At 45.2% G+C, this 15,540-nt stretch overlaps 1 protein-coding gene across 2 annotated transcripts in view; it reads left to right on the top strand.

Annotated features, from left to right (window-relative positions):
• PFDN1 (prefoldin subunit 1) overlaps window positions 1-14,302 on the top strand; it is a 964,801-nt gene extending 950,499 nt beyond the window's left edge. For both annotated transcript variants that reach the window (XM_060179224.1, XM_060179215.1), the window contains exon 5: window positions 14,265-14,302. In XM_060179224.1, coding sequence (XP_060035207.1) covers window positions 14,265-14,283 — 19 coding nt within the window. In that variant the 3' untranslated portion in view covers window positions 14,284-14,302. The remainder of the gene's footprint in view (window positions 1-14,264) is intronic.
• The last annotated feature ends 1,238 nt before the right edge of the window (window positions 14,303-15,540 follow it).

The raw sequence follows: 15,540 nt of genomic DNA, 5'->3' as shown, positions 1-15,540 counted from the left end.
GAAAAATTGAGAAAAGAGGAGAAGACGGAGGGGGCAGAGAAAGAGACACCTGCATACCTGCTGCACTGCTTGTGAAGCGACCCCCCTGCAGGTGGGGAGCTGGGGACTTGATCTGGGATACTTGTGCAGGTCCTTATGCTTTTTATTATGTGCACCTAACTCGATGTGTTACTACCTAGCTCCCTTCTGTTGAATAATATCTGGCAAATGTCCCTGGCACTCCATGACAGCAACAAGTAAAAAGTGAGTAGAACCCTATAGATGGCTGAGTGGTGACTTGGTCTGTTTGTCTGTCTGCCTTATTTATTTACTTACCATTTACTGATTTTTATTTATTTATTTATTTATTTATTTGCTTCCAGGGTTATTGCTGGGGCTCGGTGCCTACACTACAAATCCATTACTCCTGGAGGCTATTTTTCCCCCCTTTATTGCCTTTGTGGTTTATCGTTGTTGTTATTGTTGTCATTATTAGACAGGGCAGAGAGAAATCAAGAGAGGAGGGAAAGACAGAGAAGGGGAAAGAAAGATAGATGCCTGCAGACCTGCTTCACCCCTTGTGGGGCGACCTCCCTGCAGGTGGGGAGCCGCTGGCTTGAACCAGGATCTCTGTGCCTGTCCTAGCAATTCGCACCATGTGCGCTTAATTCACTGCGCTACCGCCAGACCCCCTACTTACTGATTTTTACAAGAAACCAGAGGACCACTCAGCTTTGATATGTGGTGGTCCCAAGGACTGCACTATTCAGGCATGCAAGCCGTCTCTCACACTAAGCTAACTCTCTCTCTCATTAAAAATAAATACATTAGCTAATAAATAAAAAGGGCTGGGAGCAAACATATTTGCCATGTTTAAGGCCCTGGGTTCCACTGCCTGGTTACCACATGGGAACACCGTGCAAGATCAAAGTCCCATAAGCAGTGGAGTAGTTCTATGGTGTCTCTCTCCTTCAGTCTGTCTCTCACCTTCTATCTGGAAGGAAAAGAACACCCCCCCCACCAAGAAAAAAAAAAGAAGAGACTAAAGTTGGTGAGATAGCTCACCTAAGAGAGTGACTGCTTTGCTACACATACAGCTCAGGTTCAAGTCTCCCCAGGTATGCTACATGGCTCTAGGAGATTCAGTGCTACAGTATCTCTCCTTCTCTCTCTCTGCTTCTTCTTTTGTCTGAAAATGTCAGTATAAAACCATGAAGCCTAGGTGATGACAAAGAAAAAAAAAAAGGAAGGAAAGAAAAAAGCAAGAAAGGTGGTCTGGGTGGTGGCACAGCGGATAAAGCGTAAGGTCCTGCGTTCAGTTGCCAGCAGCACACATACCAGAATGATGTCTGGTTCTCACTCTCTCTCTCGTTCTCTTTCTCTCCTCCTATCATCTTCATGAATAAAATAAATAAATAAAATATTAAAAAGAAAAAGAAAGCAAGAAAGTAAGCAGGCTGGGGAGGAGACTCAGCAATTGAAAGCATGTGTGAGATTCCGAGAGCATTCTTCAGCACCAAATTAAAAAGTGCATACACGGGCCTGGTGGTGGCTCATAAAGTGGAACACGCAAATTACATGTGTAAAGACTCAGGATTCAAGTCCCTGGTCCCCACCTATAGGGGGCAAGCTTTATAAGTGGTAGAGCAATCCTACAGGTGACCTTCTTTCTTTTTTTTTTAAAAATATTTATTTTATTTATTCATTCCCTTTTGTTGCCCTTGTTTTATTGTTGTAGTTATTATTGTTGTTGTCGTTGTTGGATAGGACAGAGAGAAATGGAGAGAGGAGGGGAAGACAGAGAGGAGGAGAGAAAGATAGACACCTGCAGACCTGCTTCACCGCCTGTGAAGCGACTCCCCTGCAGGTGGGGAGCCGGGGTTCGAACTGGGATCCTTATGCCGGTCCTTGTGCTTTGCGCCACCTGCGCTTAACCCGCTGCGCTACAGCCCGACTCCCAGGTGTCTTTCTTCTCTTTGTCTCTTCTCTTTCTGTCTCTCACCATTATTAAAATGGCAGCCAGGAACAATGGAGTTGTGCAGGCACCAAGCCCCAGTGAATCACCCCGATGAAAAAAAATTGCAATATATTATTATTATTATTATTATTATTATTACTACTACTATACTACATATACACACATGGCAAGTGACTTCCTCAACTCTGACCAATTTTTCCATCTGTAAAACAGTTAATTATCTCCCTTGCCCAAGAGCATTTTGTAAGAATTGATGGACTAGTTAGTGTCTGAGAGCACAAGACATCTAATCAGGCAGCTATTATTCTTACAGATCTCCAACAAGAAAAGGTCTAAGTAGATCACTTAAGGTTGCTGTCAGCAGGTAAATAAAATCCCTCTTGCAACTGAATCGCAATTCCTCCTACTACCCTTTCACCCCATTCACTTGAACTTTGTATGGGGGTGTCACTTATTTATTTATTTATTTACTTATTTATTTATGTTTTTTTACACAGCAGGTCTTTATTATTTATTTATTTATTTTGGGTAGAAACAGAAATTGAAAGAAAAATGGGGAGAGACACCCCCATGGAACTGCTTTGCCACTTGTGAAACTTCCCTCCTGCAGGTGGGGGCTGGGGGCTTGAACCAGAGTCCTTGCGCACTGTAACATGCACTCTACCAGATGTGCCACCACCCTGCCCTGACACAGCAGGACATAAACTAGTGCTGTGTGTACTAAATCCTGGTCTTTTAGGCTATTATGACATTTGGCTCCAAGGAATAGCTTCCCCTCGACAGTACTGAGAAATAAGACACTCAGTCCAGGCTGCTCCAAAACACACTGTGTGTGATTATAACTGCACCCCCCTGAAGGGTGTTATCTACACCCTCAAACAAATGGAATCCAGGCAGACTCAGGCCTATAAAGCCCTAGATTCTGGCTTGTGAAGCTTTTGTCAGCAATGAAAATTAACACCAAAACTGGACTGAGAATTGCCCTCTCCAATTTAACTTTTTTTTTTTTTTCTTCTCTTCCCTTCCTGTTTTACCAGAACACTGCTCAGCTCTGGCTGATGATGGTGCTGGGGATTAAACCTGGGACCTCAGAGGCTCAGGTTTAAGAGTTTGTTTGCATCACCATTATGCTGTCTACCCTGCCCCGTCCAACTTTTTATTCCATTTAAGGCACACAGGCTCGGTGGAATAGCTCCCCACCCACAGTTTGTCAGTCTAAGTTTTTTCAAATCTTCCCTAACAGCAAATAGAAGCCATGAGATTAAAGGTGATTTCAGTCATAAAGTCGGTATTATTGCACAAACCAGAACATATGGTGGCAACCAGTTGGGTGACCTGGAGGTTGGAAAAACCTGTCATAAGGGGGGTCTGGGGGGTGGGTAGATGGCATAATGGTTATACAAAGAAACTCTCAGGCCTGAGTCTCCAAAGTGCCAGGTTCAATCTCCCACACCACAATAAGCCAGAGATGAGCAGTGCTCTGGTGAAACAAGCAAACAAAAAACCTGTACAGGCTGGGGTGATAGTACCAAGATCATGTCAAAGGCTTTCATGCCTGAGACCTCAGAGGCTGCAAGTTCAATCCCCAGCATCACCATAAATCAGAGCTGAGCAGTGCTCTGGTAAAAAGGAGGGGGAAAAAAAAAAGAAAAAAGAAACACCTGTCACAAGTATGTGAGAACAACAATGTCCATGAAGGATGTAAAACATTTTTTTGTTGTTGGTGTATTTACTAGTTCGTGTGGAAGGAGTGAAGAGGGGGCATCACTTTAAAAAATATATTTATTTCCTTTGATTGCCCTTGTTGTTTTATTGTTGTTGTTGTTAGATAGGACAGAGAGAAATGGAGAGAGGAGGGGAAGACAGAGAGGGGGAGAGAAAGATAGACACCTGCAGACCTGCTTCACCGCCTGTGAAGCGACTCCCCTGCAGGTGGGGAGCCGGGGGCTCAAATTGGGATCCTTAGGCTGGTCCTTGCACTTTGTGCCAAGTGCGCTTAACCCGCTGCACTACCGCCCAGCTCCTGGGTGTGTCACTTTTAAGACCGTCTGTAGGTCCTCGGTCCCCATTCCTGGCATAGTCTGTCAAACTATGTGGAGAGAGGACAATATGGGGGAGCACCTGGGGAAGAGGGCACCTCCCACTCTTTCTTTGCTCTACACCTGCCTCTGGAGAACCACTTGTTCTCTGCAGATGAAGGGGTATCAGAAGAAATATTTTCACTTGAATGAGCTTAGACATGTGGCTTTTGCCTGTTTTCACCTAGATCTTTCTATCTCTCCAGCCAAAGCCCAAGGGGTACTTACCTCTTGTAGAGAAGGAGAGCTGGGGTTAACTAGACTAAGTTTGGAGTTGGACTGCTGCCTAGGGCTTAATCAACATCATAAAGACCTCTCTAGCTGGGGAGCCTGGGAGCCCCCTGAGGGATTTTCAAATTCAGGATCCTTATGCTTCCTTTGATCCCTCACCACACCCAGAGGGATTTCATGGTTAGGCTTCCAGTGGTGGTTAAGTAATGCAGGATGATGACCCTAAGAAGTTTTAGACTTGCGGAGCTTTTACCACGTACTGAACCGAGGCTTCGAGGCTTCGGTGCTTGGTAAGGGCAGCTAACAATTACCGGGTGTTAGGAAAAGGAGGCTGAGGATCCTGAAATACTCAAAGTGACAAGGCAACAAAAGGGCTATGCTGGCCCTGAAGGCTCCCGCTGGGGCCGGGCAACCAGCAGAGACTTTCTCTAACTCTAGGCTGCCTGCATTCACAGAACTGCCCCGCTGCCCCCTCCTGGGCTTACTGCAGCCTCCCCACAGTTTCATGATTTCTTTTTTTTTTGGGGGGGGAGGGAGTGGAGTGGGAGGACCCTCTCTCACTTCCAGCCCCCACACTGGGATTTTCAGTATCCCTCATCATCAATCACTGTCCCTCTGTGGATGAGAAAGGAATTAATTCCCCAATTCCTCCCAGTGCAGCCACTCCTCCAACCTACCTGGAGCCACCTAAAGGTCAAACGTCAACAGTAATGGGAAGGGTCTCTGTGGAAGTACCCCACAATCCAGGATCAGTTCCTAGAGAAGGTTGGTACTTAGCCAGCCCCATGTGTCCTTCCCCCAATCTCCAACTTCCTACCCTCTCTTCCATCCCTACCAAATCTGGCTCCAACCCAGGCAGCCCACCCAGCAAGGCTGAGACTGGGTAAAAACTCGGTCTCTTGTGCTCTTTTCCTCACTTGCTAGCTCTTTGACCTTTACCAGACCACGTGTGTGTGTGTGTGTGTGTGTGTGTGTGTGTGTGTGTGTGTGTGTGTGTGTGCGCACGTGTCCTGAACACGAACTTGGAATAAAGAAAACACCTAGGTTCTGGGACTTAAGTGAGAGTTACATGAAATTATGTCACTCATTTAATACAATCCTCTGCTAAATTCAATGCTGAGTCACAATTGGACACTTCACAGTTTTATACTACAGACTCCAACTGGAGTTCATTTTATCCCCTAGTTTTTCACCCCAGGGATAAAATTTCCTCCCTTGTGAAAAAGTTTCTCTGGAGATTGGGGGTGGGGGACCTGGGACAGCCACAGGGGAACCAGAATGGGGTGTTCACTGGCCCCAGGGTTATTTTATTTCTTATTTATTTATTTATTTTATTGTCATCAGGTTTATATTGCTGGACTCAGTGTCTGAACTATGAATCCACAACTGCTGGTAGTCATTTCCCTGCCTTCTTTGCCCCATCCCTTTTTATTTTATTATTATTATTTTAAATTTATTTATTCCCTTTTTGCTGCCTTTGTTGTTTTACTGCTGTAGCTATTATTATTGTTGTTGTTATTGATGTCATCATCTTCATTGTTGGACAGGACAGAGAGAAATGGAGAGAGATGGGGAAGACAGAGAAGGAGCGAGGAAGACAGACACTGCAGATCTGCTTCACTGCTTGTGAAGTGACTCCCCTGCAGGTGGGGAGCCAAGGGCTCGAACCAGGATCCTTATGCCAGTCCTTGTGCTTTGTGCCATATGCGCTTAACCCACTGCGCTGCTGCCCAACTCCCCGCCCCATCCCTTTTATCTTTTTGATAGAGAAAGAGAGAAATTGAGAGAGAACAGGGAGATAGATAGGAAGAGAGAGAGAGACACTTGCCACACGGCTCCACTGCTTGTGAAGCTTTCTCACATGGTAATGTGTGCACTCTACCTGGTACACCACCACCCTACACACACACACACACACACACACACACACACACACACACACACCCTCCACCACCATTATTTTCCTTCCTAGGAGTCTCTAGGAGTAGCTTCCAAGTACAGGCCATCACCTCCTCCTAACCACCCTTTCTCACTCCAGCAACTTTTTCTCCCAAGGATACACCTAAAATCTGGTGCTGAGCAGACCCAGCTGTATTTTGGCAATGGTGTTAAACCAGCATGTTCACACCTAGAATTGTATCTTCAAGTCACTAAGGAGCCTCCCAAGGATTTTTTTTAAAGGATGGTCCTCTCAATGATAATTATAAGTACAAACAGCCTTCATATCTCATGATAGAAGATTGGTGTGTTCAATGAAGTTGAGTGTTTGATGATCTAGAAAGTCTGAGACCTGAGTCAGGGGGGCTGGGAGTCCTTTTTCTTTCTTTGATTTAATTGACACTTTCTTATTTTCACTCAAATGAACCTCCAACACAAGTCCTCCTATGGGGCCTATCGACTAGTATGCCCTTTGGTGTTTCTCTGGGACTCCAGGAACCCTAAGGATTTAAATTACCTCAACTAGAGGGGGCAACACCCACCCCCATCTTTCTTCCATTGTCCTCCTGCCTAAACCCCTGACACCCTAACCTCATGTCCTCTGTTCAGATGATGAACCCAGGTTACTGGGGGTCTAGATTTTCTACAGGAGCTTCGAGCTTTGACCCCTGTCAGTTTGCATTGCTCCAGATCTGGCTGGTCTTTTCACATATTCTGTCCTCTGATTTTCAGGTGCGAATTGACAGATGACTCAGTGACATCCACTCCCATTATTGGAAAAACTGCTCTAATGGGTGTGCACCACCTGTCTCTAAGAACCTGTAAAGCAGATATGTCTGCAAATCTGACCTGATCCTAGGGAGGTGGTCTAATTGAGGCCTCAGCACCTTGTGATGTAAGGAACAGGAGAAGCTCCTTCTATCTTCTTCCTTGTCTTCTCTTCCTCCTCTTCCTCCTCCTCCTCCTCTACCTTTTTTAAGAGAGAGAGAGAACCAGAATATCATTCTAGTACATGCTATGCCAGAGACTGAACTTAGGACATGCTTGAGAGTCCAATGACTTAGCCACTGCACCACCTCCCAGGCCCTTGAACTCATCTAATAGTATGATCCAACCTCCTCCCAGCCAGTTACCCACAAGCAGGATAATTTTTGTCCCTAGATATAAACACAGAAAGCTCAGTTTATTTATTTATTTATTCCCTTTTGTTGCCCTTGTTGTCTTATTGTTGTAGTTATTATTGTTGTCGTCGTTGTTGGATAGGACAGAGAGAAATGGAGAGAGGAGGGGGAGACAGAGAGAGGGAGAGAAAGATAGACACCTGCAGACCTGTTTCACCACCTATGAAGCAACTCCCTTGCAGGTGGGGAGCCAGGGGCTCAAGCTGGGATCTTTACACCGGTGCTTGTGCTTTGCGCCACCTGTGCTTAACCCGCTGTGCTACCACCCGACTCCCAGCTCAAACATTTTTTAATTGTGACATATTATTACTTAATCTTTCATTATTCCATCCTGTTTTTTGTTATTGTCAGTTCTGGGCATTTAAAATTTGGGGGATTGTTAGGGAATATGCAACAGGAAGACTTGAGATGGATGTTAAGTGGCAAGGAGAGTTTGGGTAGATAGAGAGTGAGGAAAGAATAATCAGGGGAAAACAGAGTTTATCATAAAACCAACAAAGCATGTGGAAGAAAAAGAAATGGGAAGTGACCATGAGTGAGACAGAAAGGAACTTGCAGACAAAGCTAAGAGCTTGAGCTAGATCCTCAAAGCATTGAAGTCTGAAATTTGGGGCTCATAGCCATGGGAAGTGATACAGTAGAGAAGAAATTGGACTTTCAAATATGAGTTCCCGAGTTCAAACCCCAGTATCACATGTGCCAGAGATTCATCATATGTGTTCCAGTTCATTCTCTTTCCTCCTCTCTAATAAAGTAACTAAATAAATCCTTCAAAAATAAAAGTTTGGGCTCACTAATTATATTCTGGCAATACAGAGAGAAGTGTTAAAAATCACTGTTAATTTATTCATCACTTTTTTTTTTCTTTATTGATTGTGTGTAGGGGGCTGGCCACTCGTTTTATAGTCAAAAAGATAATTTCAGTTAGTCCTTCTAACAATCTTCTGAGGTATTATTACTTTCCTCTAATTTTAAGGGAAATTAGAGCATGGGAAAATTTGTATCCTTAAGGTCACTGTTGGGAGTTGATCCTAGAGTTTGTTCCTTCAGTCATCATGCTAGAGGGTCTGAGAGAGGGCGTGGGTCGGGTAGTGGCACACCTGGTTAAGTGCATGTATCACCATGCATAAAGACCCAGGTTCAAGGCCCCCACTGCCACCTGCAAGGGGAAGCTTCACAAGTAGTGAAGCAATGCTGCAGGTATCTCTCTCTTTCCATCTCCCCTCTTTCTTAATTTCTCTCTGTTCTATCAAAATAAAAATTTTAAAATCTCATTAAAATAAAATATGAAAGGAGAGGGGAGGGGGACGGGGAGAGGGGGAGAGGGGGAGAGGGAGAGAGGGAGAGAGGGAGAGAGACGGCGCGGGTCAGGGAAGGGATTGAGTATAAGAATGCTTCCAAGGATGATTTCTGTTTTGCACACCTGTGCTGAGCAAAAGAGCAGAGATGAGGGCGGAAGCCAGCCAGTCAGTGATCTCAGCTCAGCGGCGCTGAACTCTGGAGCAGGGGAGGAATCTGCCGTGCCCAAGACACCCTGGAGCAGGCGCTAGCAGGCTGGTCAGATCACCCCGCGCCTCCCCTGCTGGAGCCGTGCATGGCTCGCGTGGCGGAGGCGGACCCCTAGGAGCGGCGCCATCTAGTGGAAGCCGAGGCCTTGGCACCCGAGCCCCATGAGGTCACTGCCCAGAGGCATGCCGGGAGCTCCAGCAGCCTGGGCGGATCCGAGAAGGGGTGGGGTGGGTGGAAGATTGCTCAGCGCTGCACTCAGCTCGCACCCCAGCGGGGCGCCATTGGTGTCCATGGCATGCGGTCCCCTCTCCAGTCAGTATGTGTCCTCTGGGATTCTGCATTGGCTATTCCCTCCGCACACTCCCCCGAGGTCCCTAGCCAGGCTTTAGTTCCTGAGTGCCCAGCCCCTGCTCTCATCTCCCCCTCTCTTCTATCTCACAGCCAGAGATCACCAGGGGGCCTGTGGATGCTTCTGGTCTCTCACTTCTCTCAAATCCACTCTCGGTTTCCACTGACTCTTGCCTGATTCAGATCAGCACTCACGCCTAGTAGGAAGGCCAGATCGGCCAGCACTCCCATCCCCTTTAATCCATCAAAACCTCATGGTTTATTTATTAATTTTAAAAAATTAATATTTAAAATTTTTATTTATTTGTTATTACATAGAAATAGATAAATTGAGAGGGGGAAGAGGAGGTAGAGAGGGAGACAGAGAGACATCTGCAACCCTGCATCACCACTTGTGAAGTTTCTCCCCTGCAGATGGGGACCAGGAGCTTGAACCTGGGTCCTTGCTCATTGTAATGTGAGCACTTAATCAGGTGCACCACCACCTGGCTTCCTTGCTTACTCTTTTTTTTTTTTCTTTATGCCTTTGTTAGGCGATTAATGAATTACAGTTGACAGTAAAATACAGTAGTTTATACATGTGTAACATTTCTCAGTTTTCCACATAACAATTCAACCCCCCACTAGGTAGGTCTTCGTTTTCTATCATGTTCCAGGACCTGAACCTCCCCACTACCCCAGAGTCTTTTACTTTGGTGCAATACACCATCATTTCAGCCTAGTTCTATCTTTCCCTAGTGGGCTAGGGCTCTGAGGTTTCAGGACACATTGGTGAAGTTGTCTGCCCAGGGATGTCAGGTTGTTGTCATGGTAGCATTTGAAACTTGGTGGCTGAAAAAGCATTAAGATGTAAAGCAGAACAAACTGCTTAATAATCAGGAACCTAAAGGTGAAAATATATCGGATGAGATTTGGGGTCTCCATTTCGGAAAAAGCTAGGAAGTCTATTTTAGGTATATTCCAAGGGGCTCATGACTTTACTAATTTTTGCCTGAGCACAACAGCTAACATGCTAACAAGAGGTAAAGGTATTGTCTAGGGAGATGGTGTCAGAGTTGGAAATAGGTCTAGAAGCTGGATCAAGGAAGAGAGTGGCTCCCAAATATAGGAAAAGTGTATAAATATTAACTGTAAACCTCACACCATTTTTTTTTACAATTTTATTAAGCTTTTTTCCCTTTTGTTGCCCTTGCTGGCTATTATTATTGTTAGTATTATTGTTGTTGGATAGGATAGAGAGAAATGGAGAGAGGAGGGGAAGACAGAGAGGGGCAGAAAAAGATAAGACACTTGCAGACCTGCTTCACTGCTTGTGAGGGAACACCCCCCCTCCCCTGCAGGTGGGGAGCTGGGGGCTCGAACTGGGATCCTTATGCCGGAACTTGCACTTCGCGCCATGTGTGCTTAACCCACTGCGCTATCACCCGGCGCCCACACCATCATTTTTTAATGAGTGAAAATTACAGAGATAAAGATACAGAGAGAGAAACCAGAGCCCTACTCAGCTCTGATTTATGGTGGTGTTGGGGGTTGAATCTGGGATTTCAGAGCCTCAGGCATTAAAGTATTTTGCAGAACCATTATAAGGAAGGATTGGGCCAGGCGGTGGTGCACCTGGCTAAGTGCACACATTGCAGTGCAGAAGGACCCAGGTTCAAGCCCCTGGTCCCCATATGCAGGGGGAAAGCTTCACAAGTGGTGAAGTAGGGCTGCAGATGTCTCTCTGTCTCTTCCCTTCTTTATCTCTCCCCTCCCTTCTCAATTTCTGTCTCTATCCAATAAAAAAAAAAAAAAGAAGGAAGGATCTTTGTGGGCAATTCTTTTGTTCCCAGGGGTAATGGGAATTTAAAGATCTCCTTATTTCTGACATAAACTCCTGACTGAACAGTTTGACAGTATACGTTGTAACGTGTGCTTAACCAAGTGTACTACCACCCAGCCCTGAGATCTACTTTTTCAGAAAGCCACAGGACTTTTTTCCTCCTTCCCTCTACATCACTTTCCTTTACCTAAAGACTCTTCCTCCAGTCCTTTCAGAGTGCTTGAAAGATCAACATTTTCTTGTTTGCCCCAAACTCTGGTGTTGCACATAAATGCTTATAAGTGGAGTATTGCTCTCTGTCTTTGTCTCCCAAGCAGAATGTAAGCTCCTATGTCAAAGTACAGAGAAGAGAGAGGCTCAGTAATTATTTGTTGATGGTGCTTCAGTTCTTCAGCTGGAAGGAAAGGGGTGTGTGTGTGTGTGTGTGTGTGTGTGTATGTATTTCAATGTTCAGTAAGTCCTGCTTATCAGACCTAGGTACACATATTGCTCCTTTAGGATCCATATCAACTGCTTCCTTCCTTGTGCTTCTATTTGAAATCTAACTTAAGGTAAAATTTGACTTAATAAACTGCAGCTGGGAGTCCTGGCCCTCATGTAGGAACTTAAGTTCCTCCTCTCTGGGCCTCAGTGTTCTCTCTCTAAAAGGAGCCTTACTCATACACTTCCAACCTCCAGCTCATGGGTCTCTATTCATAGCTCCAGAGCGTGACTGAGCTCAGAGGCAGGAACAGCTTTTAATTAACTTCAGCCTTTTCCCAAAATAGACCCTACACTCACTTCACAGATGCCCCTAGGACACAGGACTGGCACAGGGGAGTGGGGCAGGTAGGAGGAGAGAGCTCAGAGGTCCTTCTGTCTGTATTTTCCTGAGTGAGTTAATTGTTTAGGTCCCCCCACCTCCCCCCCCACCCCCCCGCGCAGTCCTGACTGAACCACTTGATTCACCATGCCCAGAAAGACAACACCTATTTTTTACAGTCTGTATTTAGTAATTCATTCATTAATTCCTGAAAAGTTGAATAAGCTCTACGCCCAGCTTTGTCCTAGGCCCTGAGATACAGCCATAAATAGATGGACAGTTAGGTTCAGGGGCTGCCTCTGTCCTAGTTCAGCTGACCACCAGGTGTCACCAGTGCCAGCCACAAAGACTTCAGTAACTGAGAAAAGATGGGTTGAGGCTAAGTGTGGAAGGGTGAACCAGCTCAGCTCTGCTCATCCAGCCTGAATTAGAAATTCCTGAAGGGGCGGGGAAAGGAACAGAATGCCCACCTCTTCTGCCTCATCCACCAGAAAGATACTTTATTACTACTCCAACAATACCACTTGCCTGGGACCTATGGGGCCCTCAATTTTTGTCCAGCCTAGAACTCCTATCTTTACAGAGTATGTCTTATAACCCCCAATTGCTAACCACAGCTGACTACCTCACCAAGCAGTCTGTTTACTAGAAGATTCTTTCTGGTGAAAAAGCAAACTTTGACTCTGTTATAGACTTGTCCTTGTTCTGCCTTCTGTGGTTACAAAGAAGTTTCTGCCTAATACAGCCTTTCAGATATTGGAAGAGATTGCTTAAGTCTTCTGGGTACCTTTTGTTTGTTTGTTTGCTTGCTTGCTTACTTGTTCATTATTCATGATCATTTACAGAGCATTGCTATGTGACAGGCTTCTGTACCACAGCAATGAGCTAGTCAGATTGAAGCCTACCTTGCCAGAGCTTATAGGCTGTCCAACCCCCAGACCAGCAGTAACAATAAAGCATGTAGGAGATCAAATGGGAGAGATCTGGGCTGACTCGGGGCAGAAGGCAAGACCCTCCTCCTATATGGAATTTAAGAAAACTTTCTGGGGAGATTTCTCTGTGATCAGGCAAAGGGTGGGTAACTTTAAGCAGTTCACATTATCAAAGATGTTTGTGAGGCCAGGTGGTGGTACAACTGGTAGAGAGCACACATTATAGTGTACAAGGACCTGGGTTCAAGCCTCTGGTTCCCACCTGCAGGAGGGAAGCTTCATAAGAGGTGAAGTAGTGGTATACACATGTGTGCCTCTCTCCCCCTTTCTAACTTCCCTTTCCCTCTCAACTTCTTTCTGTCTCTATCCAAAATCAATAAATAGCTAAAGTAGTTTTAAAATTATTTGTTTTTATCAGAGTATTGCTCAGCTTTGGCTTATGGTGGTACAACTAATTGAACCTGGGACTTTGGAACCTCAGGCATAAAAATCTCTCTCTTTGGAGTAGGGCACCAAAGTAAAAACCATGGGGTGAGGATGAGGATGGATATTTGGCTTCCCGGGGCGGTGGGAGTGGGTGGGTGGGTGGGATGGGACAGTCTTTTGGTGGTGGGAATGATGTTTATGTATACTCCTATTAATTTGTGGTCATACAAATCACTGTTTAATTAATATGAGAGGGGAAAATTGATTGTATGTCTCAAACTTTTTAAAACACAGACTGAGTCATTTTAATACATAGGCTGAGTTTTTGATATGTTGACTCTCTCAAAAGCCTAGACCAGGGAGAACAAAAGCAACCAGTGGCATAGCTATATACACAAAATGTCAAAGGACATAAATTATGGTGACGTTGGGTATTATACAACAAACCCTAACAAAGGGATTTTTCAAAGTTAACCCAATTACCAAATAATGTGATTATAACAATAAGTAGCTATTGTATTCTTGAACCCTAAGTCAGCAGGAACCTCATATTTCCACTATAGAGCCTATGTTTCCCCCAGTCATAGAACCTTAGGGTGGGACGCACTTTCCTGCATGCTTCTCTCAATTCATACCAAATAATATTGCATCCGCGGATCCCAACCTAATCAACGCAACGAGTACCACCTCGGCATATTTCACTTCAGATTCTGTCCAGAGACTTCAGGTGTGGAATGACAACCCTTCAGCTTCATTACTCAGGTGAGACCTTTCCTTTCATAGTATTCTCTAATTCCATTCCAGGTGGTTCACTTCCTAACAAAGCCCCAAAACCTAGATATAAATTAGGTCCCGTGAGATAGAGCATATGTTCACACGTATCCATAAACTAGGGCAAAATATATACCTGAAAGCAAAAGTACACAATAGTCTGTAGTGAGTACCCCCCAACACTTCATCTGCACTACTTTAGCCTTTAGGTCCATGATTGTTCAACAATTTGTTTGGCTTTGTGTGTTAACTCTCTTTTCAGCCACCAGGTTCCAGATGCCAGCATGATGCCAACCAGACTTCCCTGGACAGATGACCCCACCAATATAATATGTCCTGGAGCTCCACTTCTCCAGAGCCCCAGCCTATTAGGGAAAGTGAGATGCAGGCTGAGAGTATAGATGAACCAGTCAACACCCATGTTTGTTAATTTTTTTTTTTAGGAGTTTATAGTGTTTTATGTCTGTCAGATAAGAGGATTCGAAGAGGGCACAAGTTGGGGTGGGCTTGACTTTATTATTTATTTTTTATTTAAGAAAGGAGACATTAACAAAACCATAGGATAGGAGGGGTACAACTCCACACAATTCCCACCACCAGACCTCGGTAACCCATCCCCTCCCCTGATAGCTTTCCTATTCTCTATCTCTCTGGGAGTATGGACCCACGGTCATTGTGAGTTGCAGAAGGTGGAAGGTCTGGCTTCTGTAATTGCTTCCCCGCTGAACATGGGCGTTCACTGGTCAGTCCATACTCCCAGTCTGCCTCTCTCTTTCCCTAGTAGGGTGGGTCTCTGGGGAAGCGGAGCTCCAGGACACATTGGTGGGGTCTTCAGTCCAGGGAAGCCTGGCCGGCATCCTGATGGCATCTGGAACCTGGTGGCTTAAAAGAGAGTTAACATACAAAGCCAAACAAATTGTAGAGCAACCTAAAGGTTGGAATAGTGGAGAGGAAGTGTTGGGGGAGGGGGTACTCACTGCAAACTCTAGTGTACTTCTGCTTTCAGGTATATATTTTGCACTAGTTTATGGATACATGTGAACATATGCTCTATCTCTCGGAACCTGGTCTATATCTAGGTTTTGGGAAGTGAACTACCTGAAATGGAATTAGAGAATACTATGAAAGGAAAGGTCTCACCCGAGTAATGAGGCTGAAGGGTTGATATTCCATGCCTGACATCTCTGGACAGAATCTGAAGTGAAGCATGCTGAGGTGGTACTGGTTGCAGATGCATTATCATTTGGTATGAATTGAGAGAGGCATGCAGGAAACTGAGCCCCATCCTAGAGGTTCCAGGACTGGGGGGATTTTTTTTTTAATAACCAATGTGCTACCTCCCCGGGTCCAAGGGTCCAAATACCAAAGTTTTTGAGAAAAACTGGGGGAGGAGAGGGATTTTGCTAATGCTCTGAGCATAGTCTGCTTATTCGGAAATATAGCAACATGGGAATGGAATGTTTGAGGGTTATTAGTGTTGGACAAGACAGAGAGAAATGGAGAGAGGAGGGGAAGACAGAGAGGTGGAGAGAAAGATCAACACCT

This window comes from Erinaceus europaeus, chromosome 2 (genome assembly GCF_950295315.1).
Source record: "Erinaceus europaeus chromosome 2, mEriEur2.1, whole genome shotgun sequence".
NCBI lineage: Eukaryota > Metazoa > Chordata > Mammalia > Eulipotyphla > Erinaceidae > Erinaceus > Erinaceus europaeus.
Note: the sequence above shows the minus strand (reverse complement) of the source record. Positions and strands in the feature narration are given on the sequence as shown.